Raw genomic sequence first — 20,492 nt, 5'->3', positions numbered from 1 at the left:
ACATTAAAGGCACAGTGATTGCTAAAACCATACAGGACTGGTTGTCTACACTTAGTGCTGCCAGGGTCAGAAAGTCATCAGTATATGATTGCATGTAACTTTTGCATTCCTTCCTCACCTTCTTCTCTCTGTTTCTTCAGTGAGATCTGATTATGTGCAAGTCACGGCATCACCTTTTCTCTTCCCAATTCACGTGATAATCAAATCCTGTTGATCCTGCTATAAACATCTCTCTTGAAAGCATCCCTTCTTTATTTCTCTTGCGACTTACATTGATTCAGTTTCTTACTGACTCTCACAATAGGAGGCTATTGCAGCAGACTCCTCTGGTATTCTTGCCTTTGTTCCTTCCCCCAACTTTATGGTCCTTTTAGGGTTACTTTTTGAAAATAAATCTGTCCATTCAACTTCCCTATGCTTAGAACCCTTCATTGTCTTTATGTGGCATTCGGGGCCATTTATAATTGAAAACAAACTGCCTTTCCAACTCTGCCTTCTGCTTCTTCCCATTATGAGCTCTTTGTTACAAACTTTGCATTCTGAAAACACTGTACTTGTTCAGCTCTCAGTAGCTTGGCACACACCATTCTTTCAGTCTTTCACCTGTTCACTCTTTAAATACCCAGTATAATAAATGTTGCCTCTTCTGTGAAGCCATTCAGCCCCCACACCATTGCCATTTTTTACATACAGTGTGCTAAGTGTCTCCTTCACAGGAGATTTTGAACTTCTTGAGGGCAAGTGCTATGTTTTATTCATCTGTTTACCTCCAACACATATAGTACGCTTGTAATACATGCTTATCAAACATGTGCAAGGCAGTGTAGAATTCTGCACCCAGACAGCTTATGGTCTAGTGAGGAACATAAATTACTTCATGATACTACTGTGCAGAATGGGACAAGTATTATGAGAGGCTTTATCATACCCATGGTTAAGCCACAGATTGAAATATCTGTCTGAGAAGAACCATTTGTAATTGGAATTTTCTTTTATTGTGGTAAAATATACATAACATAATATTTATCATTTTAACCATTTGTAAACGTACAATTCAGTGACATTAAGTACATTCACGATGTTGTGTAACCATCAACACTGTTCTCAAAATGTTTTCACCATCCCCAACAAAAACTCTGTACCCATTAAATAGTAACTCCCGCATTCCCCCTCCTTTCAGCTCCAGGTAACTCTATTCTACTTTCCGTTTCTGTGAATTTGCCTATCCTCAGTACCTCATTTAAGTTGAATCATACAATATCTGTCCTTCTGTGTCTGACTTATTTCTCTAAGCATAATGTTTTCAAGGTCCATCCATGTTGTAGCGTGTGACAGAATTTCCTTTTTTTAAGGTTGAATAATATTCCAGTGTATGTGTATACCACATTTTGTTTACTTAATCATTTGTTAATGGACACTTGAGTTGTTTCCACCTTTAGGCTATTATGAATAATGCTGCTATGAAAATTGGTGTACAGATATCTGTTCCAGTACCTGCTTTCAGTTCTTTTGGACATATACTTAGGAGTAAGATTGCTATGTTTAACCTTTCGAGAAACCGCCAGACTACTTGAACAGTGGCTGTACCATTTTGCATTCCCTCCAGTGATGTGTGAGGGTTCCAGTTTTTCTATATCCTTGCCAACACTTATTTTCCTTTTCTTCTAAATTATAGTCATTCTGGTAGGTGGGAATGGAGTTATCTTTAGTTTACATGTGAGGTAATTGTTTTGCTAATTGGTTTTACCTTGATTATTGGCTATTAATGACCACCAACAAATTAAACTATTTTCACTTTCCAAATCTTGTATTTCCCAACAGAAAAGCAAAGCCTAACGAAAACTTTTATGTAGTAGTACTTGTTAGCAGGGCATAAGCGCTTTCTTAAACTTGGAAGTATAAGTAGCAAGGTACTTTTTAGAATGTTTCATGTTATTCTTCTATAGAACTTGTTATAGAGCAGGCAGGGATTAAAGGTCTGTTAATGTTTAACATTGAGCGATTACCTTGTTGGAGTGACCAGTGAGAGAGAGAAACTCAGAAGCCCCTTCATGTTTTCTTACCCTGACAGTTGCAAAGTTTATTCTCTTTTCAGTCAGAAGCTTACTTTTTACTTCAAACTTTTGACTCTAAACCTAGAACTCTAGCAAATGGTAGTAATGGAACTAGAGGTGATCTTGAAACTTATTTCATTGGAAGAGATTGACTTGAGAGGGGTGTGGGGTTTCAGAGGCCATGTGAATGTTGGGCCTCCTTAAGCTAGAGTAGAATTTTGTTTGAAAGTTGTAAGAACAGCAGCAGCATGTACACAGACTTGCTCAGCCATTCCCCAGATCTTTGTACTCTGGGAGCTTTCTTGAAATTTGTGAAAGTGCGTGGACATCAATACTAGAAGATGTAATTATGGCAGAAAATGTTAAATTGATCCATTTTACTGATGTGCTGAACAGTGTGCTGTCTTTGCCCTCAAGGAGCTCATAGTCTAATGCAGGGGGGTGGGGGGGTGAGGGAGGGTAGTCAGCCTATAAACAGATCATTAAAACAGTACAGTAAGTGTTCCTGGTGGAAGTATTAAAACCCATGTAAAGGAAAAAGCAACAAGCTTTGGGAAGACTTGAAAGGCATCACAGAAAAATGAGGTGATGCCTTTTCTATAAAATGAAGACAATAACACCCGCTTTTTAGGATTATTGTGAAGATAAAAGAGATAACATGTATAAAGCTTTTAATAGTTTCTGGCACATGGCAAGCTTCAACAAACATTAGCTAATATTTTTAGTTAATGAAATGATGAATGGTGGTATATCCATTGATTGCAAGCAACAGAAACTGACTTCAGCTAATTTAAGCAAAGGAACTTATTGGAAGGTAACTAAGGCTCACAGAGTGGAATGGAGAGTTTAACAAGAGGTCTCAGAAAGGAAAGAAACAGTGCAGGTATAGGATCTTAGTAACAGGAACTTAAGTATAGTCTCTTTGGGGTGATCCAGCTTTAGCTGCCTTTTATCTTTAGTTGTTTTCTGCTCTCAAAAGCAAGAGTGATTAGCTTAGCCTGGGCTATGTGCCCATCTCTGTGATGAGCGGATAGCGTTCCAGGATCAAAAGGCTGCCAACTCGTGGAATTGGGGAAGAGTAGGTTCTGGACCTAAGGAAGGGAATAGTCTGGATGTTTTCTGTTGGCTGTAGAATCTTGAATGCCCTCGCCTGTGACCAGTGCCAACCCATTGTGATCATATTTATCTGATAGTCTTCATTGAAATTTCTTTAGTTTCTTCATGTTCATTCTTAAGTATGGTAGCTAAAACAAAGACTTTTGACTATTGCAGTAATAGAAGAAAGAAAACTTTTTGACCTTTTTATATAGCTTTTCTTTTAATATGTCCAGTTATGATTTCCTTTTCACATTTCTGATTTATCAATTCATGATCAGAGATTTGCTCTGGGACTTTATTATGTCTACCTGGTTAAACCATTCGTCCTGTTATTTATTTATTGTTTTAGTCAAGTCACTCTGCATTTGACCTTGTTGAATCTTATCTTGTTTTTAGGATGATTTTTCCAACAATTTAGAGTTATTTCCATTTTACTCTTATTTTTCAAAGTACAGAAACTAGCAATTTTAGCTTTGTGCTTATGTAATTTTCCATCTCCGATATGACTCATCAGAAGCAGAAAGGTGTGATAGCTTAGGAAGGACACTACATTTAAGGACTGGCCACTGAGTTAAAAGTCTCAGCATTGGGCCGACCCCGTGGCGCACTCGGGAGAGTGCAGCACTGGGAGCACAGCAGTGCTCCTGCCGCGGGTTTGGATCCTATATAAGGATGGCCGGTGCACTCACTGGCTAAGTGCGGTACGGCCGGTCACAAAAAGACAAAAAAAAAAAAAAAAAAAAAAAGTCTCAGCATTGCTGCTTACAAGCAGGTGTGATTGGGGGTAAGTCACTTAAAATTTCTGAATTTCTCTTTCCCTGTTTATAGAATCAGGACAACAGTAGCAGTTAGGGCAAGGTTATGGTTGCGAGACACAAATAAGCACATAAACATGAAAACATCAAACCAAAAGCAATATATAATCATCATTACCATATCACCACTGTCATAATTATTATCGGTACAGATTTTAAGAGGAAGCCCCTAGGATTGTTTGCTTTAGGGCTTTGTACCATCGGCACTGATGTTAAAACAGTGACACTGAAGCTAGGTGTTGACCTCTCTAACTGGAGTATGCGTGAGACTTGTCATGCGGGATACAATTGAATGCTTCCAGAAATCGAAGTAGACTGTAGCTGGGCCGGCCCGTGGCTCACTTGGGAGAGTGTGGTGCTGATAACACCAAGGCCACGGGTTCGAATCCTATATAGGGATGGCCGGTTGGCTCACTGGCTGAGCGCAGTGTTGACAACACCAAGCCCAGGGTTGAGATCCCCTTACCGGTCATCTTTTAGTTTAAAAAAAAAAATTAAAAACAAAAAAAACAAAGTAGACTGTAGCTGTTATATTTCCCTTATCTGTGTGTCCTGACATAGAAAAAATTAAATTGGCATGATGGTTTGATCTTCCCAGGACCTAAATGTAACTTATCAGCTGCTTTTCAAGGTGATTATGGACTTACTGATGTGTTTGAATGCCGTGTCAACTGGATAAATGACTAATTTCCAAGGGCAGCCATCTTTTCTCTCTTGATGTTCTATTTTCTGAGCCTGAAGAAAGGACCCCTTTACTTTGTGACAATTCAGAAATTTGGATTTTTTTGTTTTGTGTGTTTGTTTTTGATGGCTGGTCAGTATGGTGATCCAAACCCTTGACTTTGGTGTTACAAGGTGGCTCCCTAACCAACTGAGCTAACTGGCCAGCCCCCATTCAGAAATTAAGGCTTTTGGTTCTGCAGTTCTGCATGCCAACTATGTACCTTGTTTTTCAAGACATTATCAGGCTATTCAGATTTTGAATATGCAGATCCCAAGCAGCAAACTGGAATTTTTAAAATAAATAAGAACAGGATTTTTTTTTTTTTTAAAAAGCATTTCATCATATAGCAAGCTTCCCTGGTGCATTAAAAGTTTGAAATTTTTTTAAATTGATTTTAAAAAGGATTGCCTCATGCCTTGTTTAGGTTGGCCTTTCATCACAACTGGAAAATGCTTTACTCAAATGTTCACATCATTTTCTAAAAATGGAAGAAGAAATTGAAGTGGTCCATCTTTCATGTTTTATTATTTTTCCTTTTCTTTCTTTATGATATTAACAGTTTTTTCTGGAACTGTTTAATATGCACGTGCGCATGCACATACACACACATACAGAGCATTTTGTTTGTATTTTGTGATCAATGCTAAAAGACCTGCAGTAGATCTTTTAGTCATAATACAAGTGAATTACATGTATGCTTTCGTAATTGGTCTCTCCATGTCCCCTTTCTCTCTTATCTATCTATTCTCACCCCCATTTCTATGTATCTGGCCTAATATTTCACAGTGAGCGAATTTCTAACATTACATTGATATATTTGTTTATTTTTGGTGGCTGGTTGTTAGGGGGATTCCGAACCCTTGACCTTGGTGTTACTAGCACCATGCTATCCCAAGTGAGCTAACTAGCCAGCCCATAACATTAAATTTAAACAGGCTAGCTGATGTTCAGTGCACATTAGCCTATTGTCACACAATAACTGTAGCACATGGTGCTGGTGCTCCAAAGCATTGCTGGTAACATTACTGTCTACTGTAAAGCCAACTACAAAATGACCTGTATCTCTTACATTGCATTGTTGTCCTATGATGAATAGATATGTTCCTTAGCTTCAGTCAGCAACTGTAGCCACTTTTTGTCATTCACTCATTCCAACAATTTTATTTATGTATGTGTGTATGTGTGTATGTGTGTATGTATGTATGTATGTTGGTGGCTGGCCAGAATGGGGATCCAGACCCTTGATCTTGGTGTTATAACACTGTGCTCTAACCAACTGGGCTAACCAGTCTGCTCTTAGCAACTTTGCCTCAAGTCAGTAAACTTAAAGCTTATTCTTACCTTCAGACTTATCAGTTCTCATATTTTCCATACCAACTTTCTTCCATTCTGCCCTCCTATTACCAGAATTATACCTTTTACCCCCAGTTTTCCCAGGAGTGGAGTTTGGCTACGCTAAGGATATCTGATGTTATTAGGAACTGGCCATTGATGACCCATCTGGCGGCTCATCTCTAGCTACCACTGGAATTGGGAATCTCTGAGTTGTGTTTACCCAAGACCACATTAGCACTTTTTAGCCCTGCCCCTGTAAATAACCTGAGGTGTGTAGGGCATATGAAGGAGCAGCCACGTTATTTATGGTGTTTGTTCCAACATAGATAAGAACTGAACTGCCTGGTAGTCTAATCTTGACCCCACTCTTTCCTAGCTGTGTAACTTTAACTTTCCCAAACTTCAGTTTCCCCTTTCCTAAAATGGGGAAAATAACAGTACCTGTCTCATAGAATTATTAGAAGGATTAAGTAAGCTAATATGTATAAAGCTCTTAGCATAGTTCCTGGCACTTGGTAAACAGTGAGTTATGGGACCTGTTTCTGGACTTGAATCACTTGGGCACCTGTAGACTGAAGAGAGGGGAGTCTTTGTAGGGAGTGTAATTTGTGAGCTAAGTCTTAGAGGATAAGAAGTTAGCATCCCTTCTATCTTATAAAGAATAGAGAAGGATTCTTGGCAGCAGTATGGCTAAGAGATATATGGGAGGATGGCATATCTGTGGAAATTATACACAGTTTACTCTGACTGAAGGGTAATATAAAATTGGAGAGGTGACAGGAGGTGAAGCAGGAAAGATGACCAAGAACAAATCACGAAGAATCTTGTACAACTCACGGAGGAGTTAAAACTTGCTCTCCCATCAGTCCCTATATCCGCATAGTCTGGTTCCTCTGTTAAGTAGTCACATAAACATCTGTAAGAGCAGCAACAGTGAAAAGGGGAAGGAGGGCAGTGAATTGGCCTCAGAGGAACTGGAATCTCTTTAAAGTTAATATTCCTCCTCAAAAATACTAAATTAATTAAACATATGCCTTGCAAGATTCATTATTGCTTTACTTGTGTTCCCTGTTGGTGTCTCATTCATTAATCTGCTGATTAGTAACCCTGAACTCTTGCATTCCCCCCCCTTTTTTTTGCATTCCCTTTTTAATATACTTTGCTATTCCCCCTGGGACATAAACTCCAGGACCCGTCCCTGGCCTGCTCATGTTTGTTTTCTTTGCCCCTTGTGCCTGCCTCTGCTATAACATTTGTAGTATGTGTTAAGTAATCCTTAAGGTAACATTTTTATTATGTCATAAAAAGTGCATGGCAAATATATTATAACTCATGGACTTTGTTTAAAAATGAACGGATAATTTATTGAGTGTGTTACATGAGCCTTGCTCCCCTCCCCATTTCGGCTGAGACCTGCTGCTTATTTAGCCTAGCCTCCTATTGAGTGCTCCCACCCTGTGACATGCTGGGAAAGCAGGCCCATGGTTGGCTAGAAATGACATCATAGTTTATGTACTCAATAAAAATTTAATTAAGTCATTACAGGAATTGCAGTCATCATTTAACCCTCTGATTTCTTCTGTTTAGTTTATTATTAAACATTCAGTAATACCAGTCACCGAATCCTGATGGCTTATAAAATATCTGCATGAATTTAATAGCTTGAATAAATGGGAAAATATGAGTAACTGATATAAAAGGAACCTTTTCCTTGTGGTGGTGTTGTATGTATGGGGTTTTATAAAAACCAAAGCATTATGGAAAGGATAAGAATTTAATAAGAGAATGCCCAGTACTGTCTGGGAGGAGTTTCTCTTCTGAGTGCATATGTGTATTGATGGGCAGGTTACTCCATATAGAATGATCTGGAAATGGGGAGGTGGGGAACCTGTATACCAGCAAACAAAAGCTTAAGTGAGGGAATAAAATCCAGTAGGGGTTCACCAGAGGGAATATCCAGCTCTCCTTGGCTGCTGGGCTGGCTAGAAAGGCCCAGCGGATGAGTCCAGTAGTTCAGGAAGCTGCTGTCACTTACCCTCACCTGTTGCCTGCAGATCATGTGTCTGCACTGATTGAGCTTCCACCCTCTTCCAGGAAGGGCCCTTTTCATGATCTAATCCAGCCTGGGTGATGGTATCTGAAAACCATTCCTAGCTGTGGCAGCTTGCCATCTCTCAGCTAGAGGTGAGGGGGAGAGGCAGCTTACAGGTCACTAGAGTTACAATACAGGACCAGGAGGTAGAAGAGCCTTGCTAATAAGGAACTCCACCCCTGCTCTCTGTTATTCCTGGGCAATAGCCAGCCAGAATGCAGGCGCATCCCAAGAGGAGAAAATGTGTTTGTATGTACATGGGTCTTGCTGGAAAGCAACAACTAAGGTTTGCAGATTAGTATGTTGGTGATCTCTAGAAATGCCCTGCAGATAGTGAAATAGGAAAAGCACTTGCCCAGAAATTGGGTTCTAATCCTGACTCTGACACTAACTTGATGTATGACCTTGGACAAGTGTCTTCTCCTCTTTGGGTCTCAACTCACCATTTCCTCAAGTGTATTGAACTAAGTGATCTCTGAGGAACCTTCCAGATTTAAAGCTTTTAATAGTGATGCAACACATAAACTAGCTCTGCTGAGCACATTCAGGGAATGTTTTCTTCTGAGAGGCACTCCTGCCTTAGTGGTGGATATTTCTGACATCCTTTTGTGGCTGTGGTTCTTCTTGCACAGTTAGGAGAACAACTAGTATGGGAATGGGAAGAGCCCCAAAATGGGTATCAAGAAGTCTGGGTTGTAGTCTCATCCTCACATGACAGAAGGAATAAATTCTAGCTCTGGCCTGTTTCTTGACTATTCCCTTCACCCAGCCCATTCTGGAAGATGGTGCACTAGAAGTTTGGCAGGATGTGTTTCTGGAATGTAAGGTATTTGTTAGCAAGAAAAATAATAATAATAACCTAAGCCAACCAGTGTCATTAGATAGAATGTGCTATGTATGGGACTCAAGCCCTTGTAAGGATTTAGTCATCAGCATGCCTGTCTTAGCCCCTGCTCCAGGCCAGGATCTGGATCAGTTGTTAAGGGTGCTGAGATTAATCAGACATGGTTCCTATGACCCTTGAGTAGCTCCCAGACTAGTGGAGAGACAGCTACATAAGCAACTCTAAAGCATGTTTTGTGTCCAGGGGAGAAGTGTGCACAGGGAGCTCTGAGAACACAAAGGCTGGATGGCTGATGTGGCCTGGGTTGAAAGTGGGGGGAAAGGTCATGGTGTACACTCCCATCTATATCCAATCTCACATTTTCCAGGCTTGAGCTTCACAATTTTCCCTTCATATATGAAAAGTATTCATGACTATAAAGTACTGGAACTGGTTTTAGTTTTATATAAACAAACCAGAAGTTATCACTAATAATTTGTTGCATTTGCAGAGCACTGTGCAGTTTACCAAGACTTTCAGCATATGTTGTTAAACTAATGAGTGAATACACACTAACTCACTTGCTCTTCAAAACAGCCCTTGTGTAGAGTATTTAAAAGACAAAGAAATGGACTTAGAGAGGTTATTTGACTTGCTCATGATCACATCCTATGTACATAGCAGAACCATGACTTGAACCCAGGTTTTCTGACTCTAAATCCAAATCCTTGCATACTTTCAGTCCTTATTCAGAGACCTGTTATGAACCACAGGATAAAATCATTCAGTCTTTCATTTGTGATCCAAAGTAAAATTATCCTTCTGGGGACAGAAACCTGGTAGAATATGAGAAGCAGAGAATTTGGATTCAGACTGACCTGGATGCTAATCTCAGCCTTACTACTAATGTGCTGTGTGACCTAGGGCAAGTCACTTCACCTGTCTGAGTCTGTTAGTCACCTATAGTCTATAGGTCATGATGACGCATCTACCTCTCTGAGTTTTGGTGACGAATAGAGGGGATAATGTCCCTAAAGCACCTAGCCCATGACAGGTGCTTAGTAAATGGTGGACATTCTCATGGTTAGGGCTGTTAAGCAGAAATCTTATTCTCCATACAAAGTTCCAGTGACTTCTGGTAGTTTCTAAAACCTGTCAGTTTAAATGGTCAAGGAGTCCTTACTCTGTGTTACACATTACTAAACTGGCTTTCTTCAGGGATGCCAGAAAGGAGTAAAACATGGACCCTGCCCTCAAGCATATTACTGTCAGGAGGTCAAAGTTTTCCCCTATTGAAGACATCATTGAACTGCATTCCAGGCTCTGAAGGCCCTCCTGGCCATTCCCTGAAAGGAATTCCCTCAATGGTCTCACTGAAACTGCATTTCTAAAACAATCTTAACATTAATAGTCTTTATGCTTCAGAGTTGCCCGTCTTATTCTTCTCTCCTCTTTACAGCCTCAGAGGCCCTCCTTTCTCTTCAGCATCTCGCTCACAGTCCTGCTCTCTCCTTCCTCTTCCCACCTCTGACAATTTCCTTCTTTTTGTCCTTTCACCACAACAATCTCTTTTGAGTGGCCTTTCAGATATTTCCTAACTGGGTCCCAACATACCTTGCCAGTGTTCCTGCCCGTTCACCTCCCTGACACTCCCCAAACATTTTCCTTCCAGCACCTTTACACACCTTTGTTCCCTCTGTGTAGAATGCTCCCTCTCCTACCCCTTACTGTCTCCTGCCAAAGTCCTCCTCCTCCAAGGTCCACTTAACTGTTACCTCCTAGAGAACTCTTCCCCAGCTCCCCTATGCAGAGGTTATTTGCACTGAAATTCACTTATTACTCAGCAGTTTGGAATAGGATTTGAGGTAACATGTTGCAGTGTAATTATTTTTTATATGCCTGTTTTCCCATACTAGACTATGTGCTCCTCCAGTCAAGAAACTGTTTCTTGTACTTTGTGTTCATAGGATCTAGCACAAAACCAAACATGTAGTTAGGGCTCAGTTTATTAAACTGACTGCTTTGTGTAATTTGGTATCAAAACCTAAAAGAAGTTGGCAAATTGGGGAGAATCCTAACAGATCAGGGAATTGGGAATGGACTGGCAGTTTGACCTGTTAGGGGCTCTTTCTCTGTTCTACTAAAAGTCTGTGACAGCTAAGAGCCAAAGATCATACTTTTTGGTTTTTTTCCTTTCTTTCATACTTTTGTTTTTGCCATTTGTTTCTCTAGGTCAATTCCTATATCCTGAAGAAGAACATGGTCCTCATGACAAATAATTTCTATGCAGCAATCTTAGGATATGATGAGGTAAGATCATTTATCAAGCCTTAGGCAGAACAATGGCCTTCTCCAATAAAGTCTTTTGATGAGGCCTCTGAAGGAACCAGGGACCATCGTCATTGTCTGCCCTTGTGGCTTACTATTTATTTTTTCGTCTTCATTGACTGGGCTAGAATGAATGTGCCCAGCAGTTTACCTAGCATTTGTGAAAGAGAACACTATATAATATGGCCAGATCATTCAACTAGTCGGCATTTATTGAATGCCTCATGGGTGCTGGATGGAGGGACAGAGGCAAATCAGACACTGTCTTAGCTCCAGGTGTTCCCAGCAAGAGGAAGACATTCACACATAAACAGCATGGTCTGCCAGACAAATTATACACTTTTTTTGCTTTAATTATAAAAGCAATACATACTCATTTAAACAGCTCATGAAACAGGGCTATCCCGTGGTTCACTTGGGAAAGTATGGTGCTGATAACACCAAGGCCAAGGGTTCAGGTCCCTATATAGGGATGGCTGGTTAGCTCACTTGGGAGAGCCTGGTGCTGACAACACCAAATCAAGAGTTAAGATCCCCTTACTGGTCATCTTAAAAAAAAAAAAAAAAAAAGTTCGTGAAACCAGGCTGGCTTGTTAGCTCAGAGCGCAGTGTTATAACACCAAGGTCAAGGGATCGGATCCCCATATCAGCCAGCCACCTAAAAACGAAAACAGAAAAAGTTTGTAAAACTGTACGTAAGTGGTTGAAGTAGAAAATAGAAGGCCCTTTTCCTCTCCTGTCCAGTTCCCTGTGCCAGAGAAAAACTTCGTTAATAGTTTACTTGGTGTTCTTCCAGATATTATCTGTACGCACACAAGTATCTTTAATTTTTCTTCTTTATGCAAATGGTAATTACACTATACACACTATTCTGCAACTTGCTTTTTTCAGTGAACAGTAAGTATATCTTGTGCATCTGACCACATCAGAACATTTAGATGGATCTCATCTTTTTCTTAAATTGTAAAATATATATAACATAAAATTTATCATTTTAAGCATTTTTAAGTGTACAGATTAGAGGCATTAAGTACATTCCCCTTGTTGTGCAACCAGCATTACCATTCCATCTCCAGAACTTTTCAGTCTTCCCAAACTGAAACTCTGTATCATTGAACAATAACACTTCATTCCCTCCTTCCGCCAGCCCCTGGCAACCACTATCCTGCTTTCTGTCTCTCTGAATTTGACTACTCTAGATATCACATGTAAGTAGCCAGACAGTATTTGTTCCTTAGTGAGTGGCTTATTTCAATTACCATAATGTCTTCAAGTTTCTTCCATGCTGTAGTATCTATCTCATCTTTTATTCCCCCAAACTTTTATTATGGAAATTTCCAGCATGTGGAAAAGTTAAAAGAATGGTGTAATGAACACCTGTATACACACCACCAGGATTCATCATTCCTCATCTTTTTAACAAACCATGTGCTTTTATACTCATTTTGTGGTTACATTAGATTTAATGCAAGCATCACCCCTCCTGGGAAGTTGTCCCTGAACTTCCCCAGGCTTAGCTCATTCTGCTCTTCCTGGACTCTCACAGCATTTATTATATTAGCGTTAACTGTCACCCTGGCTGGGTGGGGATTTCCTCTGGTAGTGGCATTGCCTACTGCACTTATATTTCTATTGCCTAGCAGAGTGCTTGGAATATGGTAGGTGAAGAGTGAGGAAGAGAGGAAATGCACAAAGGGATGAAAGCAAGAAACTATAGGCTGGGGGAAATGTTATCAGTCTGAAGATAATAATTAAAGCCAGGAGATAAGCATACTAGAAAAATTAAATTACTTAGGGTTGTGGAACTAGTGAAAATTGGGTTCCCCTGATTGCTGACCTACTAGATATCCTCAATTATAAGAAAACAATCTAGATTGCATACTACCCACATTATTAATTTAACATGAGCTTTTTGGGAGTGGGATGGGAATTGAGAAACATTGTTTAAATGTACATATCAATTGTTAAAGTAGACGCATTCTGACTTCAGAAACCTTACAACATATAAAAGAATGAGGCTTGGAATTGAAGAAATATAACTCTCTCTTGGCATTTGTTTGTGATCTTTATCGTATGTGGCTCTGTTGGTGCCATTGATTCTATCCGTGTTAATGAAAATATACTGAATTGTGTCTGTTTTCTGTCCTCCATCCTAGTCCATTCTGGCAGAGCCGTTTTATCCAAACGTGTCTGATCACAAGTCGCCTACGGTGCCTTTTAAATGTAATTCTTGAGCACCTCTCTGAAGATTCCGATTCCATAGGAGTGCTGTCTGGAAGTTCAACAAGCACTTCAAGTAACCCTTCAGAGCCAGAAAGTATGGGAAATACACTACCTGGGACACTTTTTAGAAATACCAGTGTCTGGGCACTATTCCCCACAGATACTGATTTAATTGGTGTACGTGGGGCATCTGTAGTTGTAAAATTCCCCAGGTGATTTTAAAGTGCAGTTCTAGAACAGTGTTTCTTACATTTTAATGTGCATGTGAATCACCTGGAGACCAGGTAAAATTCAGATTCTGAAACAGCAAGTCTGGGGCCTGAGACTCTGTTTGCTAACAAGCTTTAGGTGATGTGGGTGCAGCCATTTCGCAGACTGCATTTGGAGTCCCAGGTTTTTGAGGTGTCCAGTACTAGCCACATGGCAGCTATTTTGATTTAAGCTAATTAAGTAAGACTAGAAACTCAGTTCCTCAGTCTTACTAATCACTTTTCAGACACTCAAAAACTATATGTGGTTGGTAACTACTGTATCGGACAGTGCAGTTATAGAACATTTCCATCATTACAGAAAGTTCTGTTGGACATCACTGTTCTACAGAAACCATTTCCTATAATCTTGCTTGGATTGTGCTCCCTCCCTGGACACTTTTGGAACCTTCCTGTTTTATACTACATGACGTCCAACTTGCTCCACGAACTTGCAGGCCTTCTGTGAATTGTTCCCATTGTTAGATGCCCTGTTTACCTTTATCTTCCATTGCCCTCTCTCCTAGTGAGGCCATTTGCCTCAGTGCCCTGCAGACATGCTGTGCCTGATTGATACTCTACTGGACAAGAAGGTGTTGAGGGCAGTAGCTGAGTCTGGATCATGTGTGTACTTTAGGGCCTGGTTCAGGGTCTGGCATCTTGTAGGCACCTTCCTCTGTGAATGTTTAGTGAACTACTGTTTTCTCTTGCTTAGAATATCCTGCAGCTCTCCAAATACTTCCCATTATTAATGGCCCACTTCTCCACAAAACTTTCCCTGACCTCTCTAGATCTCGTGTTTTTACTCTGAATTTCAGCACCCATCCACCCAACCATCCATTCATCTATCCATTTAACAGGTATTTATTGAATGTCTGTGATGTGTGCTGCATTGAGAATATACCAGTGAATCATACAAACATGGTTTGGCTCTTTCCCACTGGAGCTTACCTTCTAATTGAGAGACAGACAGTAAACAAGTAACAAGCAAACAAGCAAATAAATAATCTAATTACAAATAGAGTGCAGTGGTAGAAAATAACGGGGAATGACTTGTGTGGACCAGGAAGGTTTCTCTGAGTAGTTATCGTAGAAGCTAACTAAGACTCAAGAATGAGGAGGTAGCAGTAGAGAGAGTATAGCCTGGAGTCTTACTGTGCGGTGTAGCATTTGTTCATTGTCCAGGGTTTAACTCTGTGTTTGCTGTGCTGCTTTGTCCCCTCAACTAGATTGCAAGCTCCCTGAGAGCTGAGACCGTATAGCTATGATTCTGCGTTCTTGGCATCATGCTAATAAGCACATGGTGGTATCAAATCAATCTTCACTGAGTGAAACTGCCAATCTAAATCCTTAACCATAAGCAGAGCCCCCTAGAGCCAGGACAATCCTTTCAGCTTCCTCTCCGTTACTCTAGACCTAGGTATCGTACTTTCCTGAAGGATGTTTTCTTTGTATCATGAGAGAAAACAAGTAGACACCCTATTAGATTGTGGGAAAATTGCTATGCAACCTAATGTTTGGCTCCCAGGTACCCTTTTTCTTTTTCTGCTTCCTTAGTTTGAAATTTGCCTCTCAGACCAGTCTCTCATTTGTTTTCACTGATTTACTAGCAGTATGATGGAAAGAGGGCTGCAGTTGGGTTCATTTATTTATTTAGCCATTTTTATTGCAATCCCACTCTGTGCCAGGCACTGCGTTCTGACTAGAGCTAGTCAGGCCCCATCCCCTGACCTCATCAGTGCATGCTGGTCCCAGTTTTACCACCAATTAGCTAGATAACCTCTAAGCCTTGTTTTACTTATCTTTCAAATGGGGATAATAATATCTGTCTACTTGGCATATGTAGTCATTAGGAGCCAGGTGTGTGAAGGAACCCCGACTGTCTGGAACAGCCAGGTTGTTATCACCACAAATGAGTCCTGAGTCATCCTTTTCCTTCTGACTGCTCAGGAAGTTCTGATTATAGATTTGCCTCTCCCCAGCCATCTCACCTACCACCAAGGCGGCCTGTTTGCAGCAGGCCATGGCTCCCAGGCTTTTCCTGTCCTGGACTCTGCTCATTCTCCAAGTCCCTGTAACACCCGCTCCCACTCCCATTCCTTCCTATGTAGCACATGTGGGCTGCTTCCAGCAGCACTCCAGCATGTGCCCAGGGCACTGCCAACACAGGCAGGCTGTTGTGTTAGCGAATAGCTTGGAGAACGGTGATGTGCCTGAGCTTGTCCTTGGCCCCTGTCCCCATCTGCCAGAAGAAGCTGGTTTTCCTGACTCAGCCATTGTGCCAGGGCAGTCTTAAGCTGTGGAACTATAGGGGTGTTCAGCAGGGGGCATTTGGAACAGGTGGAATGTTTTTCCATGAAACTGTCAGCACCCCATATTGGACATGGCACTTCCTGGCAGCGAGTCTGGAGCCAGACCTCATATACCACAGTGCCCAAGAGGCCAGACCACAATATAAAGTTGAGTAAGTGATCCTGAGTCTTTGTGTAATGTTTACCACTTACAGAGCCTTTCATAGCCATTATCCCTTAATTCTCAAAACAACTCTGTGGGATAGGTATTATTATACTTGTTTAACTCATGAGAGGCTAAGGCTCAGGAAGAGGCTAATGGCTTTTATCAAGTGACAGAGCTGGCATTTGAACTCAAGTGGCCTGACTCCCAGATCCCACTGTTGTTTCTACTTTATCCACAGGTGCCTGCCAAAGCATGCTCCTAATCTGTATATCCAACATATTAGACTTAACAAAACACCTTCACACTATCTTATTTTTATAATTCAAGGATGCTGTAAGAAGAGCAAGTATTTTCATTTCTTTTTAATAGGTGAGAAGACTGAGCCTTGAGCTTGGCAGTGGCAGACTAGGACTTGATCTGGCCTTCTAACTCCAAGGCAGCACTTTGGTTCCACATACTACCTTGGCACCTGGACAGAGCAACTTCCGAGGGCCTTTCCATTCAGCCACCCTTACCCCAGAAAACAAGACCCCACCACACCCTCCCCTAGAGGTCCAAGCTAAATAATGGCCCTAGCCCATGACTGAGGCTCTAATTAGCCTCTGCGATATTTGGGCTTCCTCACAGAGTTCTCTCTACTCTGTGCAGGAGAGACAGTGTTAGGCGTGCACACATGCAGGCTCTCAGCCTCTGTGGCCCATGGCAATCCTGCTGAACATCCTGTTCCTCTACTCGGGGAGAGGCTGGGCCAGCCATGTCCAGCCCAAAGTTGGGTGACAGTGAAGACAAGGTTCCTGGCTCCCTTCCCCAAAGAGCCTTGCAGACGTGTGCCCTTGGACCAAGTGAGAAGGTGCAATCCATGTCCATGTCCATGTCCATTCCTGGGAAAAACATAGACTCACAATACTCCCAGCCTGTGCCCTGTAGACAGCAGCAGAAGCACTGCTGCTACCATTTCTCCTCTTGGCCTCTCCAGCATTACCTGGGCCAGGCTTGGGAGGGTAGATCAGACATGAGTCCCAGCTGAGCATCACCTTAGCCAGTGACTTGGCCCCTCTGGGTCCCAAGCTCTTCCTCCATATAAAATGAAGGAGTAGGGTCAGATGCTCTCATAACCGCTTCCAGCTCTCCCATGTAGCTGCCCCATTTCTTGCTGACCGTATTTGTAAGGGCCTTCTGAGCCAATTCTGTGGTCGCTAGCGTGTTCACAATATCTCTAGCTTTTGTATCATGGCTCTACAGTACTCTCTCCAGGAGACCAGTTCTTGTACTTTTGTTCCAGGGCATCCTTTCAGATGATCATGGGCTGGCTGCCGCACTCTGGAGAACCTTCTTCAACCAGAAATGTGAAGACCCTCGACAGCTTGAATTGCTAGTGGAATATGTGAGGAAACAGGTGAGTGGCCCTTCCCCTCCCCTTCAGAGTCTTGTGGACATCAGGTCCTCCCCGAGGTCTGTGGATGCTGGACCATCAGGGGATCATGGCAGGTTGAGTTACCAGGGGCCAGTCTGAGGGAATTCTGACCAAGTCACATCAGCAACAGACATAGATGAAGAAAGAACACATTTTGTGTGTCCAACCATGAGCTAGGCCAGGGCACCAGGCAGTGGGAACAGAAGAGAACAGGCACCAAGTAGTCTCTTGCTTTCAGAAACTTAGTCATTCATTCACTACACATTTCATTGCCTGCTACATGGCAGGTGGTGTGCTGGATGCTGGGCCCACAGAACCTAGAAAGTACATGTGCTCCGGGATTTGTTTCCTGCTCCTGACTTACAGCAGAACTGGGCTCCAAGGAGCATGCCACAGACACCCCCCAGCTTCTTCCTGCTGGGTGCTCTCCATAGTCAAGCAGAGTCCCTCCACTTCATTTCTTCACCCCTCTGACTCCCCAGGGCTGCCTGACACCAAAGCTTCTAGGAGAAAGCAGCACAGCAGGTGCTGCTTAATTACATGGCTTTCTTCGAGCCCACGGACAATTAAGTCCTGATCTCCCTGCCCCCAAGTCCTATATTGATGGGAAATTCTGTAGATGAGTGAGCTGTGTGTCAGGGAAGAGGAACATAGATGCTTCTCCAGGGTCTCCCAGTGAGTCAGAATGCACAGCTGGCCCAAGACCCCACGCTGGTGATTCATGTAGCCACTAGAGGCCTCAGCTGTTCCAGACAGCTCATCAGCTCAGGCTGTCCCATGAGTCACACCTTTGCTTCATGGTCCTGACCCCTGGAGCAGAAGGGGCCTCACCCGACAGTTATTCTCTTGTTCACCTGTCTTCATAGCCTTCAAGCCTCCTACAGCCAGGAAAGGGAAGGCCAGACCCAGCTCTTGAGGAAAAGACAGGGCCAATAGGACTAGCTTATTGATTGCTGGAAAAGCCATATACTGGGGCTCTTCAGACCCCAAGGGTAGAGAATTTCAGAAATCAGGACTTCTGTTTGACCATTCTTGAAATCTGCCAGAACTGGGGAAAGGCACTGCTGCCAGGAGGCCCCACCCATAGAGAATTCTGAAACCCACACTGTTGACTGGACTCGCCTTCAGACAGGAGTCGCATTTGGCAGTGCAAATGCTGTTTTCTGAGAGACCCACCCAGCTTTTCCATCTGCCATGGTGGCCTTGTGCCAGAGGCCGCGACAAGGCACAGCTGGGACCTCTTGGAGGGCCCTCAAGAAGGGGCTGCCATAATGCAGTGGACACTCCCTGTAAGAAGGCCCTGTGGTCCCAATAAATCAGGCAGTGGGAAAACAGTGATGGGGCTCTTAGGAAAGCGGGGAGCTTTGCTGGGGACCCAGTTCCGTCAGCAGCTCTTCTGAGCACCTGCTGTGCCAGGCACTCTTTTGGGAAAGCAGAGATTAATAACACCTGAGGCTGCTCTAGAGGAGCCAGCTCATGGTTTGGTGAAGAATCCCGTCAGGCATCCAGCTGGCCCTGGAGTAAGTCAGTCTGTGATGTGAACAGATAGGACAGAGTGCTTGGAAGGCCAAGGAAAGGAGCGCTCATCTGACTGAGTGGATGAGGAAAGACCAGAAAGCTGGGCCTTGAGCAGACTCTGGTGCTACTTGGTGTGGTCAATGGCCGAAGACACAATCAGACGTTACATTAAGGTTTTCAGCCCAGGAAATGGGCAAAATAGTGGAAGTAGGACCGAAATGGAGTTGCTGGAGAGAGGAGTGGGCTTTAGGGAAGATAGCACCTCAGTGGAACTTCTTGCCCTGGAAGAGATGGTGGGGCATGTGGAAATCTAGACCTGAGGTATATGTGAGTGGCTAGCGTTGAGTTCAAGGGTCAGCAGCCTAAAGATGAAGCAGCAAGAGTGATGAATTCTTGGAAGAAAGGGATGACTGAAGGCCTAAGGTGAAGCCTTCTGCCCACACTCCCCTTCTCCTCTGCCCACAATGAAGCCTCATCTTTCTAAACCCAGTGTTGACTCCTGCACCGATCCAGTTCTTACCGTATATTTTGCCTGTCCACCTGAAAGCATTTCTTGTTCTGCTGCCCTCCTTACCAGTGGGCAGCCTGGGGAATGCTCCCAGAGTCTGCCTTCATCTCCTGAGACTCAGCCACTCATTTGATCACCTGTCTCTTGCAGAACTGCCTGACCGCACTTCTTTGCAGCTGTACCTGTTCTCCATCACAGGTGTCCCCTCTCCAGAAGGAGGGCCCTCCACCTAGATTCCTTGGGCAGGTAGCATTTGGAGCTCACTCACCAGGACGGTAGCATCTGGAGCTCACTCACCATCTCTATGCTAAACAGGCTGGAGGCACGAATGAGAGGAAGCTTAGAGGGGACATGATCACTGTCTCCAGATGTCAAAGCAGCTGTCAGTTGCAGGGAGCAGGAGGATACAGCATTGCGTCTCTCCAGTTACAGAGGGAAAACCAAGATCAGTGGTGAAAGTCATAGGAGAGCAGCAGTGGGTTCTGGGATGATGACCATTTTAACAGCAGAGCTGCTCAAGGGGGATAGACTCCCCCAGCTGTCCTAGAGCGGTGGAGCTGTGGCCCATAGACCTTAGGGCCCATGAGAGGACAGTAGAGGCATACATGTTTTTTTTAAAAATGTTAGAGTGACTAGCAATGTACACATGCTATAGCATTTAATCTTTTCATGTGTCCTGTGAGGTGCACGTTTCTATCCCCTCTCAGAAGAAGGAATTTAAATCAGGGAAGGGAAGCAGCCACCTTGGGTACCACTAGAAAGGGGCATAATCAGGATTCTTTCATACAGCAGCATTGGGTGGGGGTGGACAGGATGACTTTTGTAAATCACAAGCCCTGACTTCCTGGTATGCAG

At 42.9% G+C, this 20,492-nt stretch overlaps 1 protein-coding gene across 1 annotated transcript in view; it reads left to right on the top strand.

Moving 5' to 3' along the window:
- Positions 1-20,492, top strand: part of LOC134376418 (ubiquinol-cytochrome c reductase complex assembly factor 1) — a 91,849-nt gene that overhangs the window by 69,510 nt on the left and 1,847 nt on the right. The window contains exons 8-9 of the mRNA XM_063094982.1: positions 11,174-11,251; positions 17,480-17,593. Of these exons, the coding sequence (XP_062951052.1) occupies positions 11,174-11,251; positions 17,480-17,593 (192 nt within the window). The remainder of the gene's footprint in view (positions 1-11,173; positions 11,252-17,479; positions 17,594-20,492) is intronic.

Source organism: Cynocephalus volans, chromosome 1 (genome assembly GCF_027409185.1).
Source record: "Cynocephalus volans isolate mCynVol1 chromosome 1, mCynVol1.pri, whole genome shotgun sequence".
Taxonomy (NCBI): Eukaryota; Metazoa; Chordata; class Mammalia; order Dermoptera; family Cynocephalidae; genus Cynocephalus; species Cynocephalus volans.
Note: the sequence above shows the minus strand (reverse complement) of the source record. Positions and strands in the feature narration are given on the sequence as shown.